Here is a 12625-nt window from a genome sequence, read left to right on the forward strand (position 1 = left end):
TATCCATTTAAAATAGCTCTCTAGTTTCCTGATTCTTAAGAAATGTTTTTGAAAATATTGTGTATGAGTCCAGGAGGCATAAGTTTAATAAATTGTATCTTTTCAGTAAGTTAAGTATTATTTCTTGAAAAATAGAAAAATGCTTATTTAATGCAGTTTTTGGCTATTTAAAGGCTGACTGACAAAGCTACTCCTCTAAATTTATATTCAGCATTAATGAGCAAAATTTGGCTTTTCTTTTTTTTTTAAGCGGTAACGACTTTTTACAGAATTATGAAGAATTTCCTAGCTCTGATTTTCAAAAACAGGGATTTTTTTAAAAATAAGTTATTTATTATTTAAGACTTCTGTTTTTTTTTTTTTTTTTGTAATTTGCATACAAAAATTATACTAAGTTGAGGTTTTCTGCTCCATCACATACGCAGAAAGTATTTTCTTTAAAATCATGGCTGGTGCAGAAGTTCATTTCCTCTGTTCTGAAATTTATACCAAAGTTGCTCTTTTCTTCTGCAAGACATGCCATGGAGAATTGATCTTCTCCAAAATCTGATACAAACTGTGTAGGTACTGTGAAAGCACAGATTCCATTACACACCAAATTTGAGGGAATAGAATAGAAAAAAATTGTACGCTAATGGACAAAGACTAGTCTTTAAGGGAAATTTTACTGTATGTCTAGGGTTTGTTTTTCATTTTTGACTTTAGATTCATTATATTGATAAATTATAAAACTATCATGTTTGTTTGTAAAGTCTTGCCTTGTATCAAGATCTCACTCCATGAAACTTTTAAAAATTTATTTCCTTGACATTGCTTGTATGAAATATTAGTTCTATGATTTTCTCTAAATTTATTGCAATTTTATGTGATCATGTTGATTTGAAATTCAATTTTTTGAATGATCTGATACTTTGAATCTAAACTGATACTTGAAGTATCAGTAATTTATTTTCAAAAAATTGTTTTTTTTTTTTAATTAGGTGTGCGACCTACAGACTTTTCTGGATGCTTTTTCATGTCTAATACAACTGATGTGGAATTGGCATCAGTAAATTGTGATAATTCTCTTGCAATCGAAATCAAGTATGATGATAAACTCACAGAGGAGGAAGGAGTCTGCATTCAATGTGCTGTATTATATACCAGTTGCTCCGGACAAAGAAGGTTGCGTGTCCATAATCTTGCACTTAATACATGTTCTCAAATGGCAGAACTCTTCAGGCACTGCGAACTTGATACCATGATGAATGTGTTTCTCAAAGAGGGTATGCTTTTATTTTGCTCACTGTGGTAGTAATTTCCTTCATTTTTTTAGGTACTTTTCCGTTATTGGTGTGTCAGTGTATTTTTAATCTTGGGGATAATGTTTTTTTACTCCTTGCCACCATGTTTTGTGTAGAATCTACGTATTTAGTAGTTTGGCAGTACCACACATTATTTTGTCTTCTCATTGAACTTTTAAACAAAACTAAGCTGCATTAATATGAAAAATAAGCCAACAACAATAAATGCTCAATTAAAATGTTAAATAAGCCACCAAATAAATATATTGAGCCATTAATAGTTATTAAAAGCTCCATCAAAATGTAAATTAAGGGAAAGAAACATGGCTGGACAAGGTGAAAAGTAAACAATTCCCTAAACCATGTGATTTTCTTATATCAGAGCAGTACCATCTTTTTAATTACTGAATTGTGTGTGAAACTTAAGCCCTTTATCCAATCAGTTTAAAAGTAAATCAATTTTTCTTAATCATATGTGTACTCCTGGAACAATAAATGTAAATTCACACAAAAAAAATCTATACTAAAAGTGCCTGTTTTTTCACATTCTTTCACCTGTAGATATCAATTAAGCTTGTGTTATCACAGATTTAATTAATAGACTTCTCAAGTGTATTACTTGGAAGTTACATCGCTGACTAGGAAAAGAATAGCTAGTTAAAGAGAAATTAAACTGGATTTCAATATCTTAACTGATAAAAGCCTTACGTTTAGATTTAATAAGCTTTGTTTTGAATGTGTTTAGCAAAGAATTTACTTTTTAATCCTGGTTTCACAAAAAGAGTTTGATTTTCCCCTCCTAAGCTTCTGATTATCTTGATTATTCTACACTGGACTCAAAAAGTTAAGGTGCAACATATTTTTTGAAGCTCACCATAAAAAAAATGGCAGTAACAATAAAATGCATGGTTTGCATAATCGATAATAACGAACTTTAAAACCATTTATGAAAAAAAAAGGTTGCTAGATCTTTTATTTTATAAATAAGAGCATATTTTTAAGAGTGAAGAAAAAATATGCAAATATCAAGCTTTCGTACTTTTGTGTGTAAGTTGTGTTGATTTTCAACTGTTGTTGGCAGTTTCAGTGACAATAGTCAATTTGCTTTTTTTGTCAAAAATCATTTTTGCAATACACTTCTGCAAATTTCTATGATGCATTCAATAAAAAACCATTTAATGCACATGTCCTCCAAATTTTTTGTTTCTACATTCATTCATTTGCAAATTAGACGCAAAAAAAAAAAAAAAAAACAGTTGTACATTAACTTTTTGGGACCAGTGTATATATTTATCTGCTTTTCATGGCATTCTTTTAATAAATCCATTCAGGTCTGCCCATGTTTATATTTGGCTTCACATTCAACAGCTAAGAAAAGCATATGATTTAGTAGCAATTTTAGGAAATTTCTTGTTGTTAAACCATATGAAACCTGTGTTCTTTTTATTAGGTATTCGCAGAATATTGGATGAAAGTCCCAAACAAGTCAAAGATTACTTTATATCTCGCAGTGCACAGATTTTGGCATGTTACAGGAAAAATTGTGCACAAGCCTCATCTGCTGGGCAGCTTATTCTACCTGAGTGCATGAAGCTTCTTCCTTTGTACATAAATTGTTTAATAAAATGTGATGCATTAGCTGGTGGTAAATATTTAATAGTTATTTTCCAAATAATACTTTTTATTTATTTTTTTTTTGAATTCCATTCTAATGTTCCTTTTTTCACTCAGGTCAAGAGATGTCTACAGATGATCGTAGCTTCATAATGGTTGGAGCATTAAATATGGATGTTGATTCATCTGCTGCATATTTATATCCAAGACTTCTTCCACTTGTAAGTTTTTTTTCCCTGTCTTTTTTTTTTGCCTAGCTTACATTTTAAAATTGTGTTGAATTATTTCTTCAATAAACAGAATAGGGAAACCCCTCCCTCCCAAAAACTTGTATTTATTTACCAAATAAATCTTTTTGGAGAAAATGTAGTGTGTAAGTGCATAAAAGTATCTCATTTTTAAAAATATGAAATTATTTACACAATTCATGATTACTGAGTTTAACATGGATTATTTTTAATATAGCATGAAATTGTCCTCAATAATTCAGAAAGTATTCCAATCCAATTACCAACTGCTATCAGATGTTCTGTGGAAAGGTTAAAAGAACATGGAATTTATCTTTTAGGTAAATGAATTTTAATCCTTTTGTGTGATTATCATAATTTATATTAATAACCTTTTTTTATTTGTCTGAATTTTGTGTGCATTATTATTACCTAAACCGTAGTAGAATTAGGTGATCAATTTTTTTTATGCTTAAATGTTGATTTATCCCCATTTTTTTTAATTGAAAGAGGGGACAGATGCACTGTGGTCAAATTCCAAAAACTCGACTCATATTCAAAGAAAATATTTTATATCTTATTTGTAATTAATTTATATTTAATTACAAGTGTATGACATAGAAATTTAGTCCTGCATTGCATAAATGACATGGACAAGGAGGTTGAATGAATACTGGCATTACAGACAATGTGCAGTTAAGCATATTTGAATTGTTTATTTCAGAAACCACCTAAGGGACAAAAAATGTTCTTGGTGATACTGTACAATTTAAAGGTAAATACATGTTTTAGTGAAGAGATAACTAATGTTTCATATCAGCAATGCTATTTGGCAGCCTTGAAAATAATCCTTGAATGAAAATTTTAATTTCAGAAAGAACCCAAACGCTTAGGTTCTTTCTGCGGTAAATTTTATTCATGACAGTTGACCTCACCTGTTTTGTGACTTGCTATTTTGTTTGATTCAAAGGTTACCTGACACAGAGTAGTTGGTTTTCGTGAGCTTTCGGTGAAAATTATGTGTTATTTTGTTGTTTATTATTACATTATATAGTTATTATGCCATGTCGGATAGTTCAGATGATGAACCTTATCCGAAGCGTAGGCGTGGAGTTGTGCACGAAGAAAAATACAAATGGAACATTATTCGAAATTCTAAGCTCAACTGCAGCCGACTGCAGTACGTTTCTTACAAAGGAAATTTTCCCAGCAAAGCCCTACTGAATGATGTAAACAAATTTTAAAATTTACCGGGTTTTGCGCAGTGAGATTTTTGGTTTTAGGCCCCAATCAACACAAAAAGAAAAGATAGACAAAGTTGATAGAATACACTGTTGGATATGAACCCTTCTATCACACTATTATCTAATGGTCAACAACCGACAAGGAGCTGCCAGAAGCTGAATAAGTGAATAAGGCCAAATCCTTTGTATATAAACATACTGTAGCTTGTAGTCTACTTGTATTTTTCGATTTAGGCATTGTAAAAACACTCTTTTTTCTAATTAGTGTGTCTGTTACTTTTGATTCCAAAACAGGCAAAAATTAATGTTTTGATTTCATTTCAATAACTTTTAAAAAATCACTTTGGATACACTCATTTATTGCAGAAACCTCCTAAGTGCAATTTTTTCAAAAATTTATAACTTAAAAACTTAAAGGATTTTTTTTTTTTTAATTAATAGATTATCCCAATAGCATGTTTTTTATTTGGTAAAAAAATATTTGAAGGATACTAGACCTGTACTTAAGCTGCAAAACAGTATTTTTTTTTAGTTTTCCGATAGTTGAAAAAACCGCACTTGGGTGGTTTCTGAAACGATTCATTTGTGCATTACACAATAATTTCGATATTACCGAAGAACTTCTTGATTTGTGCTACAACTTATCCATCAAGAAGTTCTTTATGCCAAAGACTTCTACTACTGTCCAAACTAAGAGAGTAGTATCCCCCAAGCTGTTGATTTTGAGAAAACCATCATTAAGGGGAAGGTTGCTATTGATGGGCCACTTAAACAAAATAAGTTTTAAAACCGCCAAATTTGGCTATATAATCCATTTGTTCATTTTAATGTAAATATTACTTTTTCTACTGTTCATACCTTGTGGCAGAATCTAAAATTGTGAAATATTAAGTAAATATAATAGAAAGTGCCATTGGCTTAAGGAAAAAAAGCAGTCGCCTTCATTGTGCCGGAAAATTTCTATGATTGGGCTGTTAGGTATTTTATTTTTTGAATCAATGGCTCCTGAGTACAAGTCAAGGATTTTGAACTTGATTCTTAAAGTGTTGATTGTAAAGTGCTGATTAGAACTAACACTGAACACATAAAATGTACTGAAACATATAAAAGATATTTTTCCATTAGCCTATTCCCTGGTAATTGTAAGAGCTGTTTTAAAATCACAAATAATCTTTTTGTTTCCATAAAATATGAATCTACAATAAAACTTTGAATTATCTTTATCAAACACTTTTTATAGAAATGAAAACTGGAGAATAATTCATAATTAGGCAAGTACATAAAAATTAACAACCATGATTTGAAAACTTCAAAATTGTACAGGACAATGATTAAAAAAATTAAGTAGGAACATTCCAATTAGCATTAATATTAAATTAATTAAACTTTTCTTATTATTGAGAAAATAAAATCATTATCTAATTATTGATATTGAAACAATTCATAATAAACATCAGAATAAATCTGCTTTTTCTCTAAAACAACCAAAATGTAAATTGTCTTTTTTTTTTTTTTTTTGTGCTGAAAGAAAAAAAAAACTCTTTAAATTGCCTTGCTTGTGAAAGTTTAATATTGGAGTATTGAGGAAGTTATGGTGTTCCAAAAAACACCTTTCAAAAACCATATATATATGATAGAAGTGAAGCATAATATTTTTTTTTTCTTCTCTTAGAAAATGGATTAACAATGTTTCTATGGGTTGGCCTGAATGCAGATCCAGAATGGGTTCAAGATGTCTTTGGAGTTCCTACTGTAGTCAGAGTAGATGTTGAAAAGGTATTTTGAGACTCAGTGTTAGCAATATTGTTTAAGTACTCATCAGAATCCGCTTATGAGATCTAAAAAGCTTTGACAGTGTTTTCTGCGTGTTATCTTTACTGCCAAATGTGTTTTTTATGTATTTAAACTAACAAATGTTTGTTATTTTTGAAGTGGATTTACACTTGTCAAATTAGTGGTTTTTAAGTAAAAGTGATGGGGAGAGTAATTATTCAATAGTTTAGTGGGTTTACCTTGCATTTTGATGCTGTTAAAGTTTAATAAATAAACTTAATAATAATTAAATTTAATTGTATGTGTGATTAAAAAAGGGGACTATCTTATATGGTAATCTTTGTTTTCTCCCTGTTTTACATGCGTCAGAAAAATTGCATCTTTTTCTCTGGGTCTACAAAATTAAAGTTTTGATACAACTGCAAAAAAAAATAATTTCTTCCAAAATCCAAAAGCATTGCTTTAGAGGGGGTATGGAAGACGAAAATAACTTTAAAAATCTGCCTTTACCATGGCTATTAACCTCCCTACAAACTTTTGAAAACTTATTTCAGAGTAATCTCCTAAATTTTTAAGTCTCCCGAGTTTTTTAAATACTTAGAAATTTGTTTTTGCATTATTCATTAGTGCTAAAAATTGAATGTTTTTTTGGTTCAAGTGCTTTAAATCTTACATGTTTGATTTTATATCTGTTAAATAGTAGTCATTTTAGTTCACTTTTAGCAGTTCTTTTAGTACACTTGAAAAAAAAAGGCTAAGTAATTTCAGTATAGTGCTGAACTTGCTTATTAATCATCTGCTTATGCGTGTTTCTTAATTATGCTCGTAAACTGTAAACAGTGCATGCATGCTAAAAGAAAACACAAAGGCACTTTTGTCTACAACTTTGAAACTGAATAAATAAATAGATAAATTAAAGTGAGAATTAGCAACCTTTATTAGTGAAATAGTGCGTTGTAGTAAAACTGAGCATAGGGTTAAATATGTAACTGGGTATAGGCCATAAATATGTAACCATATCGGTTAAATATGTAACCATATATGTAACCCAAACTGAGCATAGGGTTAAATATGTAACCATATGTAACTGGTTAACAGTCAAGTTACATAACCTCTTTCAAAAGACCCAACAGGGTCTTTTGAAAGAGGTTATGTAACTTGACTGTTAACCACATTCCTCAACTGTTTTATGCACAGTGGGTGCTTTCAAAGCAGAAGTCACAGTGAAGAAAGCTATGCCGTGTTTGAGTAGTGAATTGACTTTTTTGAAATGCTTGTTCAAAATGAGGGTTGTTATAAATTGAATTCATGCATTCTCTATAAACAGACTATTACATCCTTGACCTAGTACAACAAATGAAATTGCTGAATATACTAATTTCAGAACATGGCTGCAACAATGAACAGCAGTTTCTGGTGTTGATGTTATTTGAAAAAAAAAAAAACACACTAGGAAAATTAAAATGATGTATGCATAAATGATGACTGTGAAGATGAAAAACCCATATGTATTTAGAAGGTATTTCTTTCCTGACAAGTGAGATATATCAAACAAATTATTCCAGAAATCAACAAGAAAATAAAAATGATATATATTTTTTATTATTATTTACAGATAGTTGAAATGTTAAGTTTAATGTTAAAAGATACATCCTTGCAAGTTAGTGACTTGTTGGTAAAAACTATCTACTAATTTAACTCTAGTTTTAAACTGCTACTTCTGCTCCGCTACTTTAAAAAAAAACTTTGCACTTCTCAACTCAATGAATCCCAAAAAAGAAAAAAATATACATGTTTTGAAAATGCTGGAAAAATATGTTTATTGGGAAAATGCTGACTTTGACAGAAAGACCTTTCTGCCATATCTATCAAAAATCACACAGCCAAAGGGGAAACTTTGCTTGGATGAATAATTAAATAGAGCTAAAAAAAATAATAAGTGAATTTTAAAATATACTGTCAACAGTAGAGCTTAAATGCTTGTCGTTATTTAGAAATTGTTCTAAATATGCTCATGAAAGGTTTTTTACTCATATTGATTTTGTTTTGTTAAATAAAATGCTGAATTCATATAATGATGTTCATTCAAATGTTTTTTGCTTCTTTCAGAACCACTTACTAGAACTAAATAATCCTCTTTCTCTGCATATAAGAAACATTTTGAAGCAAATTCAAAGTGAAAGACAAAGAACTATGAGAGTAAGTCAATAGTTGAGGTATTATTAATTCTTATTTGTTTTCAGCTACTTAGTGAAATACTTAAAACTATGCTTCAGTTGGTTTTCTGTTTCTTGATGTGTACTTCTAATGGCCTGATGGGCCATCTCATGGTGGGTGAGCCTAGCAAACGCTCCAGGAGTCATCATAAGATGGGTATTAAAAGATTCATAGCTTTAGTACAAAGATTAGTATAATTTATTTTATTTAATTTCAGGGGGTAAATTTAATAAAAATAATTTATTTTTCAGACTAAACTTTTTTTACCGGGGGGGGGGGGATTTACATGTATTTAGCTAGTTGAACTGGTATTTTGTTATGTGTATTCAACTACTGTAAAATTGGAGTAGAGGTAAAATTATTTGCGTATTTTTATTATTCCTCAAAAGGTTGTTTCTGTGATAGGTTCTTGTCTGAATGTTGATTGCCAAAAATGCAATTTAAAGTTTTCAAAAAATGCTTTAAGTTAATGTATTTTTTTTCCCTTGTAGCTGTATATAGTGCGACAAGGTGAGAAGTTAGAGTTGCTGTTCAGACAACTTCTCGTGGAAGATCGAACAACAGAAGGCAGTGCCTCTTATGTGGACTTTCTATGTCACCTTCACAAAGAAATAAGAACTTTGCTCTCTTGAAATTAGAAACAAGGAATATTTCCTTGAGAATATGCAATATATTGCTATGCAGTCTCAATCCAGAAAAATATTTTTTTTACACCATCCTATGTCGTCATATGAAGAAATATTCTTGAAAGATGACCAAAATAAAAACCTCACATATGTAAGTGCTAGTTTAAATCAATACATTGATGATTACAATAACAGTTCATGGATTCCTTTTTTTCCCCCTCTTGGAATTCTTTTAACATAAGGCAAATAAGATGAAACCTATTCAAGTTTTTATTATTCATTTTATGGCAAACTTAAAGTTTTGAATGTATTGTAAAAAAAAAAAAAAATACAATCATAGCTGGAGAAAGAAATTTGGTTGTAATGTATGACTTAATTTGTAGTTTATTTGTAGCAATTAAATTATTCTGAGAATAAATTTTTATTATCAAATGTTATCATTGTTTATGCTTTCACAAATATGTTTGGACTTTATTTGTGCAACAAAATAAGCTGCTGTTAAGCTATGCATAATATTTGGCAACTTAAATATTTGATTTGCTCTTTTTTTTTTTTTTTTTTTTTTTTGTAGCAAGGTTTAAAATGTTCACAGAAAAATGCTTGTAGATTTTTATCATTGCTTGACATTTTACACTCACTAACTGCGTTTTCTATTTAGCCTTGCAGGATCGGCGATTTTTGGTTAATCCAATATTTCAATTGGTTATTGTTGAGTAACATGATTTAGTTCTGCTTTTTAATGTGCACATGCATTGAATGGAATGTGCTATGTTTGAAAGGTTCTTTCTTGGGTTTTGAATCGTTAGAGCTTGCTTCTGCTCTCCAGGTGTTCAGTGTGAAATCCATTAAAGGTTTTTGTAACATAAATGTAAAGATGCTTGATTCAGATCAGACCCCATCATTTCAGTATATTTAATAGTGAAAAAGCATAATACATGCACAAATGCATAATTCTCCACACATGGCAAGATCAGGCCCTGTTGCACACCACTACCAGGATTGGAAATACATCATGTCGGTACAAATCACAAGAGTCTTGAGAAAGTGACGAAATTTAAAATTGTTCATAAAACATGCAGTGATAGATTACATTTTTTCTTTTATTTTTAATATAGAACTTTTAAATTCTCCTAGACATTAAGAACTTTTCATTTATTGTCATCTGGTGAGTATTGGATTTCACTGGTTTAAATAAGAAAATTGAAGTTTCCTTCATGTTTCCCAATTTAAGTGTGATTTATTGAGATGAATAATGGTGTACCCTCCAACCTTTTTTGAACAATAACCCCATTGCATTTTTATCCGATTAATTAAAATAAACCACCATTTAATAAAAAGAATATCTAAGGTTCTCAAACTGTGTGTACTTAGTGTAAAAGAGGAAAATCAATCAAAAACTATTTGAATGTTTATGAATCAAATTTGCATGTAATCTATCAAATTGCATGAAAAACAAAATACATGGAATTTATGTAACTGAGAGATACAACATGAAACAAATGAATGAGTTCAGGCCATCCAAAGAGGGGAGGGAGGGGTCCAGTGGCGTAGCTAGACCCGACTTTCGGGGGGGGGGTTACTTCTTTTTTTTATATATATATATATATATATATATATATAATCGCTTGGAATTTTTTCCTTTTCTTCTTTTTTTTTCTTTCACTTCTCTCTTCTTTTTCTCTTTTTTTTTTTTGAGACTAACTTTTGGGGGGGGTTTTGTCCCCAAAACCCCCCCCCCCCTTAGCTACGCCCCTGGAGGGGTCATTCCATGTCAAATTCAGTATTTTTTGAAAATGCCACCCACCATCTCCGATTTTGTTCAAATTTGGTGTACTTGTAGACTTTTTGATGCTGATTATGAAAATACAAGTTATTTTGAGATTTATGAAGGGGTTGAAAAAGTACAGGTTTTTGAATTTGTGCCAAGATGATTTTTTTGCTGTTATTTTTTTTTCACAAAGACTGGTATAAATGGCTATAGTTCATATACAAATTATCACACAGCTTTGATTCTTTTTTAATTTGTTCAGTATGATGTAAACTTGAATTTAAACTGGATTTAAATTGTATAAATCATTTAAATTTTTTTCTGTGAGGGTTTACTTTTAATTTTTTGACTTGAAAACAGAGTAACTTATTAGACAGAAATTTACTCAAAGTATACCCCCTTCGATTTTAACCAAATTTTGTGCACAGGCACTAAGTGTGTTAAAACATCTGGTAAAAAAATCTCAGTGGGCCATTCACAGGCAATTGTTAAAAACACAATACTTGATTTTCAGTCCAAAAAAGTAAACTCCTATTAAAATTTATATAACTGCGTTTTCCCTAAAATGAAAGCCAACACGTGTTAAATAAGCCACAACATAATTTAGGTGTGTACAAAATAAATACATACATCAGAATAATAAGATTACCTATCAGTAAAAGTATTTACTACTTTGACTTAAAGTATACACCGAAAACATTAAATTTGAATCCAAACCTATTATAAGTATGTTATAAAATATCTGTGAATAATGTTATTAATAAATAAACTTCAAATGAATAATAACATGAAATACTACTCATGTATTTGGACTTACTTCAGCTGATGCATTTGCAATTCGATTAGGGTAGACATCGATGAGTGTTGCATAAGTTGTTTCGTGTCAAACGTAAGATAATTGCAAATATTATATTCTTGCACTATATTTTATAAAGTGGTCTATATCTTTTCGAGTTACTTTGTTATAAAATTTTAAAATAATGATGACAGATTATGTGTACTATTAAAAAAAAGTTTATGAATTTTTGTTCCTTATGTATAGACTAGTTTCCAAAATTAGAATTTTCCACTGTTAGAAACATATTTTATCCTCACAGCGCACACTAAAACTTTAGACCTATCACCAATTCTATATGGCCTGTGCTTTTGTATTGATATAATCAGTACAAGGAGTAAGTATAAGCAGTCATAGTCTGGCCTAAAGTATGAAGATGATGGACGATGCTGATAAGTTGTTGCATCACTTCTTTTGATGTAGATTTCTTAAATAATATTCATTTTCTTCAGTAGAGGTCTACACTCACCATTCACAAGGACTTTTTTGTGTTAAACTATATGTAAAATCTACCTTTCTTCGCAATACGTAGAATTATATTACTCAAATAATCTGTCAAGTTGAGGAATGGATGTGACTGGGCAGAAATTAATCCTCTAACAAATAATTTAAATATTACTGCTCGGTCATGATTCAATGTTTTCTATCGAATGATCTAAACATAGTTGGATGCAAAGAAATATGTCTTTGGTATTTGCTATCTTTGAAACTCTTTTACACATCACTAATAAATAAAGATTTTTTGAAAAATTAAAAGTTTTAGATTAAAAATATATCAAGAATCGAACATCAAAATTTTATCAGGTGTTAAAATGCACTCAGATACTTGTCAGCGCATCTTCGTTGCAGTTGAAGAGGGCGCATTTTCAGGAAACTTCTGGTAAAAGAAGCAAACAACTTGCAGGAAAAATAATAACCTTTGCCTATTTGCCGACTGATAATCATAACTACTTATACTTGTGTTTGGATTTATTTTGTAAGACGCCTAAACTGTCATGCTGTGGCTTCTTTTATATGTATTGGCTTTCATTTTGTGGG

General features: G+C 30.2%; 1 protein-coding gene across 1 annotated transcript in view; it reads left to right on the forward strand.

Moving 5' to 3' along the window:
- LOC129225282 (protein transport protein Sec24C-like) overlaps positions 1 to 9415 on the forward strand; it is a 38949-nt gene extending 29534 nt beyond the window's left edge. The window contains exons 16-22 of the mRNA XM_054859871.1: positions 981 to 1265; positions 2734 to 2928; positions 3015 to 3118; positions 3363 to 3465; positions 6041 to 6144; positions 8251 to 8340; positions 8850 to 9415. Coding sequence (XP_054715846.1) covers positions 981 to 1265; positions 2734 to 2928; positions 3015 to 3118; positions 3363 to 3465; positions 6041 to 6144; positions 8251 to 8340; positions 8850 to 8990 — 1022 coding nt within the window. The 3' untranslated portion in view covers positions 8991 to 9415. The remainder of the gene's footprint in view (positions 1 to 980; positions 1266 to 2733; positions 2929 to 3014; positions 3119 to 3362; positions 3466 to 6040; positions 6145 to 8250; positions 8341 to 8849) is intronic.
- Positions 9416 to 12625: the final 3210 nt, after the last annotated feature.

The sequence above is a fragment of the Uloborus diversus genome, chromosome 1 (genome assembly GCF_026930045.1).
Source record: "Uloborus diversus isolate 005 chromosome 1, Udiv.v.3.1, whole genome shotgun sequence".
Taxonomy (NCBI): Eukaryota; Metazoa; Arthropoda; class Arachnida; order Araneae; family Uloboridae; genus Uloborus; species Uloborus diversus.